Below are 15,169 nucleotides of genomic sequence, written 5' to 3'. Positions count from 1 at the left end.
GATAGTCAATAGTATGAAGATGTCAATTCCTCCCAAAGTGATCCAGAGATTTAATGCAGTCCCAAATAAATTTCTAAAGATTTTTCCTTGACATTTGACAAACTAATTCTAAAATGTATGTTGATATACAAAAGACCTAGAAAAGCAAAATCTTTGAAAAATAACAAGATGGAAGGACTTGCCATATTAGATATCAAAACTTGTAATAGAGCTAGAGTAATTAAGAACAAAATAGAGTTCAGAAACTCTATTTTGTCCCACATGATTTAATGACAAACGTGGCACTACTGATCAGTGAAGACAGGGTGGTCTTTTCAATGACTGGTGGTTATATGAATGTTTACTAGGTAATTATTCTCTGGAGTGTACACATATGTATAACATTGCTGCTGCCAAGTCGCGTAAGTCGTATCCGACTCTGTGCGACCCCATAGACGGCACCCAACAGGCTCCTCCGTCCCTGGGATTCTCCAGGCATTAAAATAAAGCAGTTATTGAATGCATGAATACTAGTGACTGTAGTTTACATGGTGCTTTCTTACTGTATTATGTATCACACACAGTTTAACAGCTGCTTTGCATGAATTAATTCTGCTTTAATCCTAGGAAACAGGTACTATTAATAGTCCCATTTTACAGATGAGGAAACTAAGACAAAGGAAGCTATGTAACCTGCCCACTGTTGCACATTTAGCAGGCTGCGGAACTGAGACTCAAACCTGGTTGCTTTGTGCGAAAGCCCCTGCCTAATTAACTTGTACACTTTTACAATCTAGAAGTTGAATGCCTTAAAAGGAATGGGTCAAGAAGCCTCTCCCTCTCTCGCGTGCTCAGTAAAATCCCTTGCGCACTTGGAAGAACGCACTGGGCTGTAGGCAAAACAAAACAAAACGGAACCTACAACTCCCAGAAGCCATTGCGCGCTCAAGCGTGCACGCGCTCATTCACACCAGTACGACAGGCATCCGGCTTGCGTCAAACGCGCTCTCGGGACTACACTTCCCGACTCTCCTCGCGGAGCCCGTGACACTCCTTGGACCGCGAGCAGGGAGCGGGCTTTCCTCAGCTGCGCCTCTCTTCCTCGGACCCGGCCCTGGACCCAACCTCGGACTCCAAAACGGCTCCACCATGGAGGAGGCGGACCGAATCCTCATCCATTCCCTGCGCCAGGCCGGCACGTAAGGACACAGCCCCCGCCTACCTCGGAATGCCCACATCCGGGACTCCAAAACTCCGGATCCAGTCACCCGGGAACCTTAAAACCCCAGACCTTAACATCTAGGGATCCAACCTCCAGGACCCTAAGACCCTCCCTCCTCCATACACACACACACACACACACACACACACACACGCACACACACACAGATACATACATACACATACACATATACACACACACACACACACTCCCAAACCTTTGAGCCCTACACTTGGTAAACCCCAAACTCCAGGACCTAGGCACCTCGAGACCTTAAAACCTTGCAATCTCAAGGCCTGGGCTCCTGAAATCTGTGGATCTTAACATCAGTACCCTGGAACCCTGATATCTGGAAATTCTAAAACACCTGTATCCTGAGAACCAAGGAACTTAAAACCCTGCGGTCCTGGCACTCAGGGACTCCAAAGCCCTCTGGGACTGGATACTTGGGAACCTTCAAACCTCTTTTCCCAACACCTAAGGCTTTTAAAATTCCAGGACTTTAAACTCTGGTGTTTTTAATGCCTGGTGACCCTGACACACTGGGACTCCTGCATTTGAGGGTCCTAAAAACCCAGGATGACAACATGTAGGGAGCTTGACTTCCAGATTGCTTGAGACTAGGTGTTCTTGATATCCAGGGACTCTGACATTTGGAACTCCTGAAAATCCCAGCTTCCTGACGTCGGGTCTCAAAACCCTAGCAGTTCAATATCTAGAAGCCCCTGACATGCAGGGAACATGATATCTGGGGATGCAGAAACCTGGAGACCATTCCATCTCTTAGGCCTTCCCAGACCCCAGGCATTTGGGACTTTTAGGCATAGGGAAATTTGAGATTTTTTGAATTTGGATCTCTTCCATCCACCATTCTACACTGAGGTCTTAGGACCTGAGGACTACCACCACCATTTTTAGTTTTACAAATGGAAGTCAGCCAGCAGCACTGAGGACCTTTCTGAACTGTGTCCATCCTCACCACCCCATCCCAGTATTAGGGCTTCCAGGAGACTGCATGGCTATGCCTCATCCCTGTTTCCTGACTGCTCCCATCCCCCTCATTGAGCCTGCCCCCTTCTTCTTCAGGGCAGTTCCTCCAGATGTGCAGACCCTGCGAGCCTTCACCACTGAGCTGGTGGTAGAAGCTGTGGTCCGCTGCCTGCGTGTGATCAACCCTGCTGTGGGCTCTGGCCTCAGCCCCCTGCTGCCTCTTGCCATGTCTGCCCGTTTCCGTTTGGCCATGAGCCTGGCTCAGGCCTGCATGGTGAGTGCCTTCCTCCCGATATACACAGCCTCTTCCTTCCTCCTTTACAGTCACCAGACTCCTTTGAAACTCTTCTCCTCTCTGCTACCTCCCCTTGTGACTTAGTGGTTAAGGCTGCTGGCTCTGTGGTCAAACTGCCTAAGTAATTGAGACCCTGGCTACAGCACTTGCTGTGTGTGACCCTAAACCCTGTAGCCCTCAGTTTTCTTCTCTGTGAAATTGGGATGATAAAAGTAGGGTTGTTAGGATCATCAAATGAGTTGATCCAGTTTGCACCTGGGTGACTCTGGCTTCCATATTTTGAGCTTAGCACCAAGTACTTTTCTAAACCCTATAATATCCATTTACCAGTTCTGAAACAGCCCTGTTTGATTAAATGCTCAGGCTGAAATTAACCACCTTTTCTCTGATTGGCCCAGCCTGGATCCTATGGTCATCCCTATAGGGCACTGTAATTAGCTACTCTTTCAGAATCACATGGAGTTGGGGGAGGGAGGGTTATCCAAAGGAAGATATGCTGGTTAATTTAAACAGTGTCTGCGCTAAAACTTCTCTCTGCCCTGTTAGCCAGATAGGCTTGATCTGGCTTCTTGCATTCCAACAGCCTGTGGCTGTGTAGTGAATGTCAGCATACCCAACATACCCAGTATTTGGTGGTAGAGGGCCAATAGTGTTAACTACAGTGAAACTTTCCACTTAGCCCCAAGGGACAGGGTGGTCAGGTTTCTTGAATTTGTGCCTTGCTTGTGCAGTTTCTGTCTCTTAGAAATAGGCCTCTACCCAGCCTTCGGCTCTCAGGTTCACCTAGTTCTTAGGTGTTCTTGGGTTCTTCTGTCTGGGGCTTTTGGTGGCCTTCGAGACAAGCAGTCTGTCCTCTGGCCTGGGGCTGTCTTCTTGAGAATGGCACTTTATAAGGGGGAACGTGGGTCCTCTGTTTGTCTAGATGGGGGCACAGTGGGACATGTTGAGGAGGGGCTGGGGCTTAGGCTTCCCCCAGTTTTCTGTTACCCGCTTCTCTCAGTGTTGTTTCCCACTGGATTTGATGGTGATCTACTTTTCTGCACACTACCATTAGTGTGGGGAAGAGAGAGTGGCTTTTTCAATGATGGAGAAGTTCACATAATTGTCTGGCCCCAAAGTCTTGCTTTGGCTTGAGCAGCTAGAAAGCCTGCCATGTGTCCGACTCTTTGTGACTGACTCTTTGTGACGCCATGGACTGTAGCCTGCCAGGCTCCTCTGTCCATGGGATTTTCTGGGCAAGAATACTGGGGTGGGTTGCCATTTCCTTCTTCAGGGGATGCAAAAGCAAGTAGAGAAAGTTTCTTAACTCAGCTGGGTGCTGCTTCTGTAGCCCACCTTGGCTTAGCACTGCCACCTTCTGGTGTCTGCCTTGTCATGTGCCCTACTGCTGACACCGCTTTCTGCAACTCAGCCACCTCCATATTTTGGTGTCTGTCATTTCACACACCCCACTCCTGGAATGAGTTTCTGTATCAGTCACAACTCTTTGATTGCAGGTGTCGGGAAAAACCCAAAGTAAAGTAGCTTAAAAGACAGTGGTTTTCACACTTTTTGTCTGTGACCCTCTGAAATAAATATGTCCTACATTGTGACCAAATACACATATGTCTGTATAATAACGATGTTATATATAATCGTGATGTTTTCTGAGTGTTGCTCTGTGCTGGCTGTTGTGGCAACTTGGCATTAAGCCATTGAATTCTTGAGACAGCTTTCTGAAGTAGGCACTGTTGGTATCCTTTTACTCAGGTGAGGATAGTAAAGCTCAGAGAGGTTAAGTGATTTGCCTGTGGTCACAGTTGGTAAGAAGCAAAGCTTAGATTTGAATCCAGAAAGTCTGCTTTCAGAATCCATGCAGCTCCAGACCAGAATCTTGATGGGCCTTTTTACCACTTAAGTGAAAATGAAAGTGTTAGTCACTCAGTCGTGTTTGACCCCATGGGCTATAGGCTGCCAGGCTCCTCTGTCCAGGGGATTCTCCAGGCTGGAGACAACTCACTGGAGTGAGTTGTCATTTCCTCCTCCAGGGGATCCTAATCCAGGGATCAAACCCAGGTCTCCCACATTGCAGGTAGATTATTTACCATCTGAGCCACCAGGGAAGCCTTTTTTTTTTTTAACCCCTTAAAGCATCCACATAGAAACAGTACTGTCAGCCCCATTTTACAGCTAGAAACTGAACTGGGTGGTTAAGTAACGAGTTCAAATCTTTATAGCGAGTCAAGTAGCACAGGCTAGATTTCAGCTGCAACCTTTTTGACTCCAAAGCCCATAGTCTGTTTTAAAACAATTATTTACTGTTTTATGGAGGTCACTTTTTATCAGAGTCCAGTCCAGACACAGAAACCCTAGCAGTAATTTGAATAGGGAAAATTTAATATGAAGAACTGTTGCCTTTTGACACTACCTAGACACGGGTCCATATGGCATTGCTCTGGGTTCCCATCGTAACTTAAAGGGGAACTTTCACAGTGTCCGGAGCCCTTGATACCCTACAGATGAAGGAGGAGGTCCTTGAATTCCTTGCAGCAGGAACCCACTTAGGTGGCACCAACCTTGACTTCCAGATGGAACAGTATATCTACAGAAGGAAAAGTGATGACATCTACATCATAAATCTGAAGAGAACCTAGGAGAAGCTTCTGTTGGCAGCTCATGCCATTGTTGCCATTGAAAACCCAGCTGATGTCAGTGTCACATTCTCCAGGAATACTGGCCAGTGAGCTGGGCTAAAGTTTGCTGCTGCCCCTGGAGCCACTCCTGTTGCTGGCCACTTCACTCCTGGAACCTTTACTAACCAGATCCAGGCAGCCTTCTAGGAGCCAAGACTCCTGGTGGTTACTGATCCCAGGGCTGACCACAAGCCTCTCACAGAAGCCTCTTACGTTAACCTGCCTACTGTTGCTCGATGCAACACAGACTCTTCTTGGCAGGATGTGGACAGTGCTATCCCGTGCAACAACAGGGGAGCTCACTCAGTGGGTCAGATGTGGTGGATGCTCTGTGCCTGTGTGGCACGATCTCACGTGAATACCCATGAGAGGTGTAGCCTGATATCTACTTCTATGGAGATCTTGAAGAGATTGAAAAGGAAGAGCAGGTGGCAACTGAGAAGCTGTGACCAAGGAGGAATTTCAGGGTGAATGGACCATTCCAGCTGCAGCTCAGCCTGAGGTGGTGGACTGGTCTGAAGGTGCTCATGTGCCTTCTGTGCTTATTCAGCAGCCTGCCACTGGAGACTTGTCTGCAGCTCTCACTGCCCAGCCCGCTGAACGGGGAGGGACAACTACCGAGGGGTCTTAAGGTGTTCTTCTACAAACTCTTAAAATGGAAATTCAGTTGCGAGAAAATAAACAGTTTCTTAAAAAAGAACAAGAATTGTTAACTAGGTGAAAGATGGTTAATTACTGAAAGAGTAAAAGAAATCTCCAAGGTGTGACAGAAGTGACGTGATACCTTGAGAAGTCTCATGTGCACTCCAAACCACTCACCTGGTTACCCTTACCTGGCTGCTGAGAGGGGGATTACTTTGATTAGTTTCTTGTGTATCTTTCCAGTTTTTCAGAAAAAATGAAGATATAAGCAAATATATATTATTTCCCCCCTTTCTTACATAAAAGAGAACGTATACCTAAATTCTTATCCTTCCTCCCCTCTTGCAGCATATCCTGGAAATCATTTCATATCAGACAATAGAGCTCTTCCTCATTTTTTCCTTTTTGCAGTGGCAGAGTAGTTCATTATATGTATGCACTGTAGTTTATTCAACTACTCTCCTATGCTTGAACATTTAGGGAGTTTCCAATATTTTGCAAATAATGCCATAATGAATAATCTTGCACATCTATATTCATCAATTGTTGGAGGCATATCTTCATGGTAAACTCCTAGAAGTAGGATTGCTAGGTGAAAGAGTAAATGCATGTGTCATTTTGTTAAATTTTGCCAAATCACCTTCATTGGGATTGTTTAATTTCTGTATTCCTGACAGTAGTGTATGAGAGAGTATCTGTTTCCCCACAGCGTCTTGCACTGAGTAAGTGTAGTGTCAGAGTGATGCCTGTTCAATAGGTGAGGAATAGTATCTCCATATAGTTTTCCTGCTAGTTTTGCACTTTGAAAAACTTTTGAATTTAAGGAAAAATGAAAATAGAAACATAACATCTTTCTCCTACTTTCTATACTGTTAACATTTTACTTCATTCTTTTCTATCTGGGTACACACACACACATTTCTTTTCTAAACCATTTGAAAGCAGCAGACATTGTGATACTTCATACCTAAAACTTTCAGTGCACCTCTCCTAAGTATTGATAAAGGGACAATCACCAGTATAACTGTAGTACCATGATCACACCCATGAAATTGAATGTTGATAGAATAATAGTATCTAATATTTAGTACATGGTCAGATTTCCTCAGTAGTTACAAAGATATCCTTTACAGCTGGTTTTTTTCCAATTACAGAATCCAATCAAGGATCATACATTTTATTTCACTGTTATATCTCTAATCTTCTGTATCCAGCAGCAGTCCTTCTTAGTTTTTCGTTATTTCTTTTTGCGATGACCCATGTCTTTGAAGCAAGGAGGCTGGTCGTTTGATGGAATGCGCACAGTCTGATCTGATTGTTTGTTCATGACGAGATTCAGGACTGGGGCAGTAACTCTGTGCCAGTGATAGTATCTCTCTACCCAAGTGGAACTTCAGGAGAACATAACGTCAGTTTGTCCCAGATCAGTGATACTTACATTGGGGCTCAGTGTGCTTTCAATTCAAGTCTCCCTTGTAAGTGAGGTTGGACATGTTTGCATATGTTTAAGGACCATTTTTTCATTCTTTTTCTGGGAATTGTCTATCTGTTCCTATCTTTTGCCTCCTTTGCTGTTGCACTACTGGTCTTTCGGCTTGTGTGGTTTTAGGCACTCTTTATATACTAGGTGGGCTTCCCAAGTGGCACTAGTGGTAAAGAACCTAGCACCAGTGGTAAAGCCAGTGCAGAAGACAACAGTCGGAGGTTTGATCTCTGGGATGGGAAGATCCCCTGGAGAAAGAAATGGTAACCCACCCAGTATTCTTGCCTGGAGAATCTCATGGACAGAGTAGCCTGGTGGGCTACAGTCCATAGGGTCACAAAGAGTCAGATACGACTGAAGCAACTTAGCATGTATGCTATATACTAGGTAGATTCACTCTTTGCCTTTGATATGTTGATGTATGGGAGAAACCAACACAATATGGTAAAGCAGTTATCCTTCAATTAAACATAAATAAATGTTTTTAAAAAGAATGCAGACAAGAGCCTGGATATGTGACAGCCAGTTGCAACATCTTAAATTTAAAAAAAAATCAACTCCAAATACTATTTTTCCCATCTTGTTATTATGCTTTTGACTTTGCTCATTATAGTTTTTCTTTAAAATTTTTTTTGTGTATTCAGAAACACTCATCTTCTCTTTTATCGCCTCTGGATTTTGATCATACTTAGCAAGGCCATAGCTTTAACTTTAAAGTTCTGGAGGCTGTGGGGAGCCAAGGGAAAGTTCAGGGGGTGGTGGCTGGTGAGAGCACGGTAGCCTTTGCAGTCTCTGCCCTCGGCTCTCAGGTCAGGACGATCCTGCCTGCCAGACTCACAGGTGTCACCCTTTCCAACCCCCAGGACCTGGGCTACCCCTTGGAGCTTGGCTATCAGAACTTCCTCTACCCCAGTGAGCCTGACCTCCGAGACCTGCTTCTGTTCTTGGCTGAGCGTCTGCCCACTGATGCCTCTGAGGATGCAGACCAGTCTGCTGGTATGGGGTGCCTGGGGTGTCGTGGAAGTGAGGGAGAGAGTGTTGTGGGGCTTGAGAGAAGAGGAAGGGGTGAAAAGTTTGACTGGTGGGGGTGGAGTATGTGTCTTAGGGAGATCTAAGCGGGAGGACTAGGGTGGGGAGGGGGATACAGATCAGGGGGAGGGAACTGGGGCTTGGGCTGACCCAGGTGGGGAGTTGGTGCTGGAAGGGTCCTGTGGCCTTACCTCCTGCCTTGCCTGCCCCTACTCTAACCACACTGGCCTCAGTGATGCTCCTCAGACACATCAGGCCACTCCAGCCTTAGGGCCTTTGCATCTGCTGGCTTACTGTCCCAGGTAACCTCATGGTTCACTCCCTTACCCCTTGGAGTTTCCTGTTCATGTGTCACCTCAGGGAGGCTTTCCCTGGATTGCCTTGTTCCAAACAATATCTTCCTCTCCCTGGTCCTTAGCCTCCTTTCCTGACAACCACCTGCCAGTTTTCTACATTGTACCTATGACCTCGGTCATGCCTCTATCAGCCTGCTGCCTTGGGAGGGCAGGAGGATATTTATCAGTTTGTTCACTGAGGTAGCCTAAGGATCTAGAATGGGGACTGGTACAGAGTAGGCGCTTAATAAGTGTTCCTTGAATGATTGTGAAAATGATAGCTACATAGATATGTATCTCTGCGAGGGGGTCAGGCTGCTCTCCCAGGGTATATGCATTTTTGGAGTTGTGGCATTGTCACCTGATTGACATCCCCTCCTCTCTCCCCTAGGTGAATCTGCTATCCTTCGGGCCATCGGGAGCCGAATCCGGGACCACCTGGCCCTGCCCTGGGTCCCACCCCTCCTTCGCACTCCTAAACTACAGTACCTCCAGGTGGGACCCCTCAACTCATGTTAATATTGCTTGTCACTGCCTTGCCTGCCATGTCCCCAGTTGTTTGCTCAGGTTTTTGGCCCCTTCCCTCTGCCCCCCGCAACCGAAACACAATTCACCCTAGAGGCTCTCTGATTCTGCTCTCCCACCAGGGCTCAGCCCACCAGAAGCCTTTCCATGCCAGCAGGCTGGTCATGCCTGAGTTGAGCTCCAAAGGAGGTGAGCAGGAGGCTGTGGAGAGGGGCTGAAGGGAGGGGCAGAGGTGGCCTGCCCGTGTGGTGAGGCTGGAGGGCTGGCTGACTCTGTTGCTCCTCTAGAGTCCCGGGAGTTCCAGGCAGGTCCCCTGCTGCTACCAGTTCCCACCCAGGTGCCCCAGCTGGCTACCAGGGCGGCCTCGCTCCTCGAACACCATGCCATCCAGCTTTGCCAGCACACAGGCCGGGACCGTGCTGGGGACGAGGCCTGGGGCCACCGGACATCCCGCCTCCCCGCCCAGGTACTGCTTGGTGCTTGGCCCCCGCTGATGAGACCACTCCTCCCCACAGCTCCCATTTCATTTCCCTTTAGTCCTCTACCCCTCTCCTTTCCCCACTTTGTCCCTTTCTTCCATTGTTTCCTCTTTGTGTGCAACTACCTGGTTCCCTGCCTGAAAGAACGCTGGAGCCAGAGAGTCAGTCTTCACACAAGTCAGCATGGCCCCTCGGAGCTTCGGTGTCCTGCCCTGAGACATGAGTGGTAATGCTGCTCTCCTCCGAGGGTGATGTTCCACCGAAGGTTGTGCACGGGCAGCCAGAGCCATCAGGATCTCCTCCCTTTCTCCCTGCTTCTGTTACCTCCCTCCTGCCCCCAATTCACTTCCTTTTTCTCTCTGTCGTCATCACCAATTACAGCCTCCAGATCTCTGACCATCTCTTCCCACCACTGACTTTCTCGTTCTGTGGTTTTGCTGCCCTCCTCTCTCCCCACCACTGTCTCATTTCTGTACTGTCTCCCCACCTCTGTCTACCTCTATATCTGTCCCCATATCCCCTCTGTCCACCTCAGTGTCTGTCTCCATCCCCTCCCCACTTTGTCTACCTCTATAACTGTCCCCTTCTGCCTCCCCCACTGCCATTTGTTTTGTCTTTATCTTTTTCTCTCATTTTAAAACTTACAGGCACTTCAAACACAGAACTAGAGAGAGTAGTTTCATGAGCCCTATGGCCCTGTCATCCACCTTCAATTAAAGCATTTTGCAGGACTTCCCTGGCAGCCTAGTGGTTAGGACTCCGTGCTTTCACTGCCAGGCCCGGGTTCAATCCCTGGTCAGGGAATTAAGATCCTGCAAGCTGTGTGGGGCAGCCAAAAAAAGAGAAAAAAATCCAAGCATTTTTCCAATCTTTCCTCATCTCTTCTTTATTTTTTGTGTGTATTATTTTAAAGCAAATCCAAGATATCATGTCATTTAAAAAAATTAATTTATTTTAATTGGAGGCTAATTACAATATTTTAGTGGTTTTTGCCATACATTGACTTGAGTCAGCCACGGGTGTACATGTGTCCCAGCTGGTGCTCTGGGACAACCCAGAGGGATGGGGTGGGGAGGGAGGTGGGAGGGGCATTCAGGATGGGGGGACATATCATGTCATTTTAACTGTGAATACTTAGGTAGACATCTTGTAATTCAAAAGGGCATTCACTTTTTAAAAATAAATTTTTAAAATTTGTTTATTTTTGGCTATGCTGGGTCTTTGTTGTTGCGTGGGCTTTTCTCTAGTTGTGGCAAGCAAGGGCTACTTTATAGTTGTAGTACGCAAGCTTCTAATTGAGGTGCCTTCTCTTATTGCAGAGAATAGGCTCTAGGCATGTGGGCTTCAGCAGTTGTGGCTCACAGGCTCTAGAACACAGGCTTCAGCAGTTGTGGCTCACAGGCTTAGTTGCTCCATAGCACGTGGGATTGTCCCAGATCAGGGACCAAACCTGTGTCTCCTGCATTGGCAGGCGGATTCTTTACCACTGAGCCACCAGAGAAGCCCCAGGACATTCACTTTTTAATGCAACCAGCAGGCCATCTTCACAGTTAAGAAAATGAACAGTGACCTCTTAATACTATCCAACACTGAGTTCATAATCAGATTTCTCCAGTTGTCTCAAAACTGCCTCTGTTCTCATATCTCTGCTCCACTCTGCCTCCGCCCCCTTCTTTTCCCAGCTCATCTGACTCAGTCTCCACTCTGTCCCCACATGTCCTTTCAGTGTTGGTCTCTAATTTGGGGGCTGCAGGCTTCTCTCCCTTCCCATAGCCTCCTCCAGCGTGGAGAGCCGAGTGGGTAGAGAGAAATGGGGCTGTCCTCAGGGAGCTCCCAGGCTGGTGGGCCCAGACAGTGGGGCCGGGTCCTCTTGTTGGAGAGGCTGGAGGGTGGGTGCGACTTGGGGGTGGCCCTTTGTCAGGCAGCTCCCTGGTGGAGGCATGGCCTCGGGTACCCAGCAGACCTCCACCCCCTTCCACTGTTTCCAGGAGGACACACGGGCTCAGCGGCAGCGGCTACAGAAGCACCTGGCTGAGCATCTGCGCCAGACCTGGGGCCGACCAGGGCCCCCCCAACAAGCCCGAGACCTGGGAGAACTGCTGCAGGCCTGGGGTGCTGGGACCAGGCCTGGTGCTCCCAAAGGCTCCCGCTTCACACATTCCAAGAAGTTTACCTTCCATCTGGTAGGTGGGGCTAGGGCATGCTGATGGCACCAGGGTTGCTGTAGGTATACACACCACACTCTCTCCACACAAGAGGCCCCTGTTCCTACCAGACCTGCCTGCTCCCCACTGGGGTGGGTACCCAGAGGAGTCCCCTGGCTTCTTGGGAACTTCTGTGGAGAAAGGGTCCAGGGGTGGGAGCCGTGTAAATGTGTAGGACTGCTCTTTGTGCAAAGCTCAGCTTTCTCTGGAGAGTTTATTCTGGACATCTCTTCTTGGATGGTCACCCGGAGGGGCCCTCACCCCTCTCATGGGCAGGTGGGCAGGAGCTGTGTCAGGGTCAGGGAGATTTTTTATAAGCAAACACTCCAGTCTAGGGTCACAGAGAGTGCCTTGATCCTCACACGTATTCCGACAGCCATCAGTGCACTGTACATGAGTACTGCTGGGAGGGCACCGACAGGAGGTTGAGGTTGGCTGTAAGGGCCCGGGCCTTCCCACAGCCAAGATGCTCCTTCCTCCCTCCCCAGGAGCCTGAGGCCCAGGCAGCCCAGGTGTCAGATGTGCCGGCCACCTCCCAGCGGCCTGAACAGGTGAGCAGAGTAATGGTGGGTGGGGCGGTATCCTGGGCCCTTGGCTGTCTACTGGGCCTGACACCCCCACCCCGCCTGGCCTGTGTCTACCAGGACACGTGGGCAGCCCAGGAGCAGGAGCTGGAGTCTCTTCGGGAGCAGCTGGAGGGGGTGAACCACAACATTGAAGAGGTTGAAGCTAACATGAAGACGCTGGGAATCAACCTTGTGCAGGTGAGGGTGGGGGAGGGGCTGCCCACTGAGGTCGGGCCTAGGGTGCTTAGAGGGACTTGTGGGGGCTGAGGGTACTCTGTAGAGGTCTGCAGATGTCAGAAAGGTTTATGGAAGCCATTGGGGACCTGTGGGACTCTTGAGGGTTCAGGAGAATTGGGGGGAGTGGGAGCGGGGTGCGGAACCTGTAGGGGTTAGAGGTGCCTTGCTGTCTGTGAGAGTCGGGAGGGGTGTGACTGTCCGTGGGCACTGGAGGGGCCTGTGGGCCTCCTCGGGGCTTCCAGGGGAGTCAGTGTTGAGGTCAAGGAGTCAGAGGGGTCTTCTGTGGGTGCCTGTCTCTGCTTGTATGTCTCTGTTGCTATTGGCAGGGGTCTGAGGGGCCTATAGGGGCATGCTAAGTCACTTCAGTTGTATCTGAATCTTCGTAACCCAATGGACCATAGCTCCTCTGTCCATGGGATTTTCCAGGCAGGAATACTGGAGTGGGTTGCCATGCCCTCCTCCAGAGGATCTTCCTGACCGAGGGATCGAACCCCCATCTCTTGCATCTCCTGCATTAGTAGGCGGGTTCTTTACCACAAGCGCCACCTGGGAAGCCATAAGGGTTAGAGGGATGTGTTATCATCTGTGGGGGTTGGGCCAGGGCTTTCCAGGCCCACTGCTGGGCTCCCCCACTGACTGGGAGTAAGGGTTTCTGGGGTGCCAGGTGGAGACCGAGTGTCGGCAGAGTGAGCTCAGCATCGTGGAGCGTGAGCAAGCCCTGCGTCTGAAGAGCCAGGCGGTGGAGCTGCTGCCCGATGGGGCTGCCAACCTCGCCAAGCTGCAGGTGGGGCTGGTGCTGAGGCTGGGCTGGGAGGGTTGGAGTTCAGCGGGCCCAGCCTCTGTTATCTGCAGCCCCCCTCCCACCATCACCCTCTAGCTTGTGGTAGAGAGCAGTGCCCAGCGGGTCATCCACTTGGCGGGTCAGTGGGAAAAGCACCGGGTCCCGCTCCTCGCTGAGTACCGCCACCTCCGAAAGCTCCAGGACTGCAGAGAGGTAGGTGGTGGGGTCCCAGACCACGGGTGGGGCAGGTTCAGTCCCTCCCTAGGGGGCTAGTCCTGTGCTCTGCCTCACTACCCTCTCTCTGTGGGACCCTGGCAGCTGGAATCTTCTCGACGGCTGGCAGAGATCCAGGAGCTGCACCAGAGTGTTCGGGCAGCTGCCGAAGAAGCCCGCCGGAAGGAGGAGGTCTACAAGCAGCTGGTAAGACCCGTGGAGCTTCCCTGATGGCTCAGACAGTAAAGAATCCACCCACCAATGCAGGAGACATGGGTTTGATCCCTGATCTGGGAAGATCCCCTGGAGGAGGAAATGGCAACCCACTCCAGCATTCTTGCCTGGAGACTCCCCATGGACAGAGTAGCCTGGCGGGTTACAGTCCATGGGGTCGCAGAGTCAGACATGACTGAAGCAACTGACCAACCAACAACCAAAGACCTGTGTGGGGGCCTTGGGTGGCTCGGAGTGGGGGAGGTGTGGGTCCAAGAAGAGCACCCGCTGTCTCTGTGTAGGTGTCAGAGCTTGAGACCCTGCCCAAAGATGTGTCCCGGTTGGCCTATACCCAGCGCATCCTGGAGATTGTGGGCAACATCCGGAAGCAGAAGGAAGAGATCACTAAGGTACACCACTGTGGCTGTGGAAGGTGGGTCACGCAGGCAGACATGCCCAAGGGCAGGATGTGTGTTGAGGGTGACACAGGGACCTCACACCCTATGGAAGGCAGAGCTATCTGGCCATACTTGGCACAGCACAGCCCCACATAGTCCATTCCAGCCACCCCTGAGCCTGTCTAGATGTGACAGCATGAATATGGCCTCAGCTGGCTGGCTGCCTGTCCCAGACATGGGCTCACGGGTACCCTGGTCTCTGCCAGATCTTGTCTGACACAAAGGAGCTTCAGAAGGAAATCAACTCTCTGTCTGGGAAGCTGGACCGGACGTTTGCAGTGACTGATGAACTTGTGTTCAAGGTTTGGGGCAGGCTGGGCTGGGTGCAGGGGTGGGGTGGGTGGGCTTGGGCCAGGTGTGAGTCTCGTAGTTACACTGACATTTGCGCCTGGCTTCGCCCCATGGAAGGTGAAGTCAGAGGAGTGGGAAGGGGTGGCCTTGTGGGGAGAAGGTGGGGGTGGGGTGGGAGCAGGGCAGGAACAGCCCACTGACACCTTCAAGATCCCCTGTTTCATCAGGATGCCAAAAAGGACGATGCTGTTCGGAAGGCCTACAAGTATCTAGCTGCCTTGCACGAGGTGAGGGGAAAAGTGTGCCTGGGGGCTGGCTGGGGAGGAGACAAATTTGGGTATAAGCCTTCCACTCCTGCTGTCCCCAGAACTGCAGCCAGCTTATCCAGACCATCGAGGACACAGGCACGATCATGCGGGAGGTTCGAGACCTGGAGGAGCAGGTAAGGCCAGGGGGTGGGAGGGCTCAGCAAGGCAGGCCAGGGGACAGAGAGGCTGTGGGACCAGACCTAGCCAATGGCTTGGGACTTAGCCCTGCCTGTTAGTAACTGGTTGT

The 15,169-nt window shown here is 50.3% G+C and overlaps 1 protein-coding gene and 1 pseudogene across 1 annotated transcript in view; both read left to right on the top strand.

Annotated features, from left to right (window-relative positions):
* The first annotated feature begins 967 nt into the window (after positions 1–967).
* Positions 968–15,169, top strand: part of CCDC22 (coiled-coil domain containing 22) — a 14,893-nt gene continuing 691 nt past the window's right edge. The window contains exons 1-16 of the mRNA XM_018045139.1: positions 968–1,178; positions 2,288–2,465; positions 8,147–8,279; positions 9,039–9,142; positions 9,295–9,361; positions 9,460–9,638; positions 11,640–11,834; positions 12,344–12,406; positions 12,500–12,619; positions 13,323–13,442; positions 13,536–13,652; positions 13,758–13,859; positions 14,168–14,275; positions 14,530–14,625; positions 14,842–14,901; positions 14,982–15,056. Of these exons, the coding sequence (XP_017900628.1) occupies positions 1,129–1,178; positions 2,288–2,465; positions 8,147–8,279; positions 9,039–9,142; positions 9,295–9,361; positions 9,460–9,638; positions 11,640–11,834; positions 12,344–12,406; positions 12,500–12,619; positions 13,323–13,442; positions 13,536–13,652; positions 13,758–13,859; positions 14,168–14,275; positions 14,530–14,625; positions 14,842–14,901; positions 14,982–15,056 (1,767 nt within the window). The 5' untranslated portion in view covers positions 968–1,128. The remainder of the gene's footprint in view (positions 1,179–2,287; positions 2,466–8,146; positions 8,280–9,038; positions 9,143–9,294; positions 9,362–9,459; positions 9,639–11,639; positions 11,835–12,343; positions 12,407–12,499; positions 12,620–13,322; positions 13,443–13,535; positions 13,653–13,757; positions 13,860–14,167; positions 14,276–14,529; positions 14,626–14,841; positions 14,902–14,981; positions 15,057–15,169) is intronic.
* Positions 3,366–5,789, top strand: LOC102180580 (annotated as a pseudogene).

The sequence above is a fragment of the Capra hircus genome, unplaced genomic scaffold (assembly GCF_001704415.2).
Source record: "Capra hircus breed San Clemente unplaced genomic scaffold, ASM170441v1, whole genome shotgun sequence".
Classification (NCBI taxonomy): Eukaryota; Metazoa; Chordata; class Mammalia; order Artiodactyla; family Bovidae; genus Capra; species Capra hircus.
This window is presented reverse-complemented; position numbering and strand designations above follow the sequence as displayed.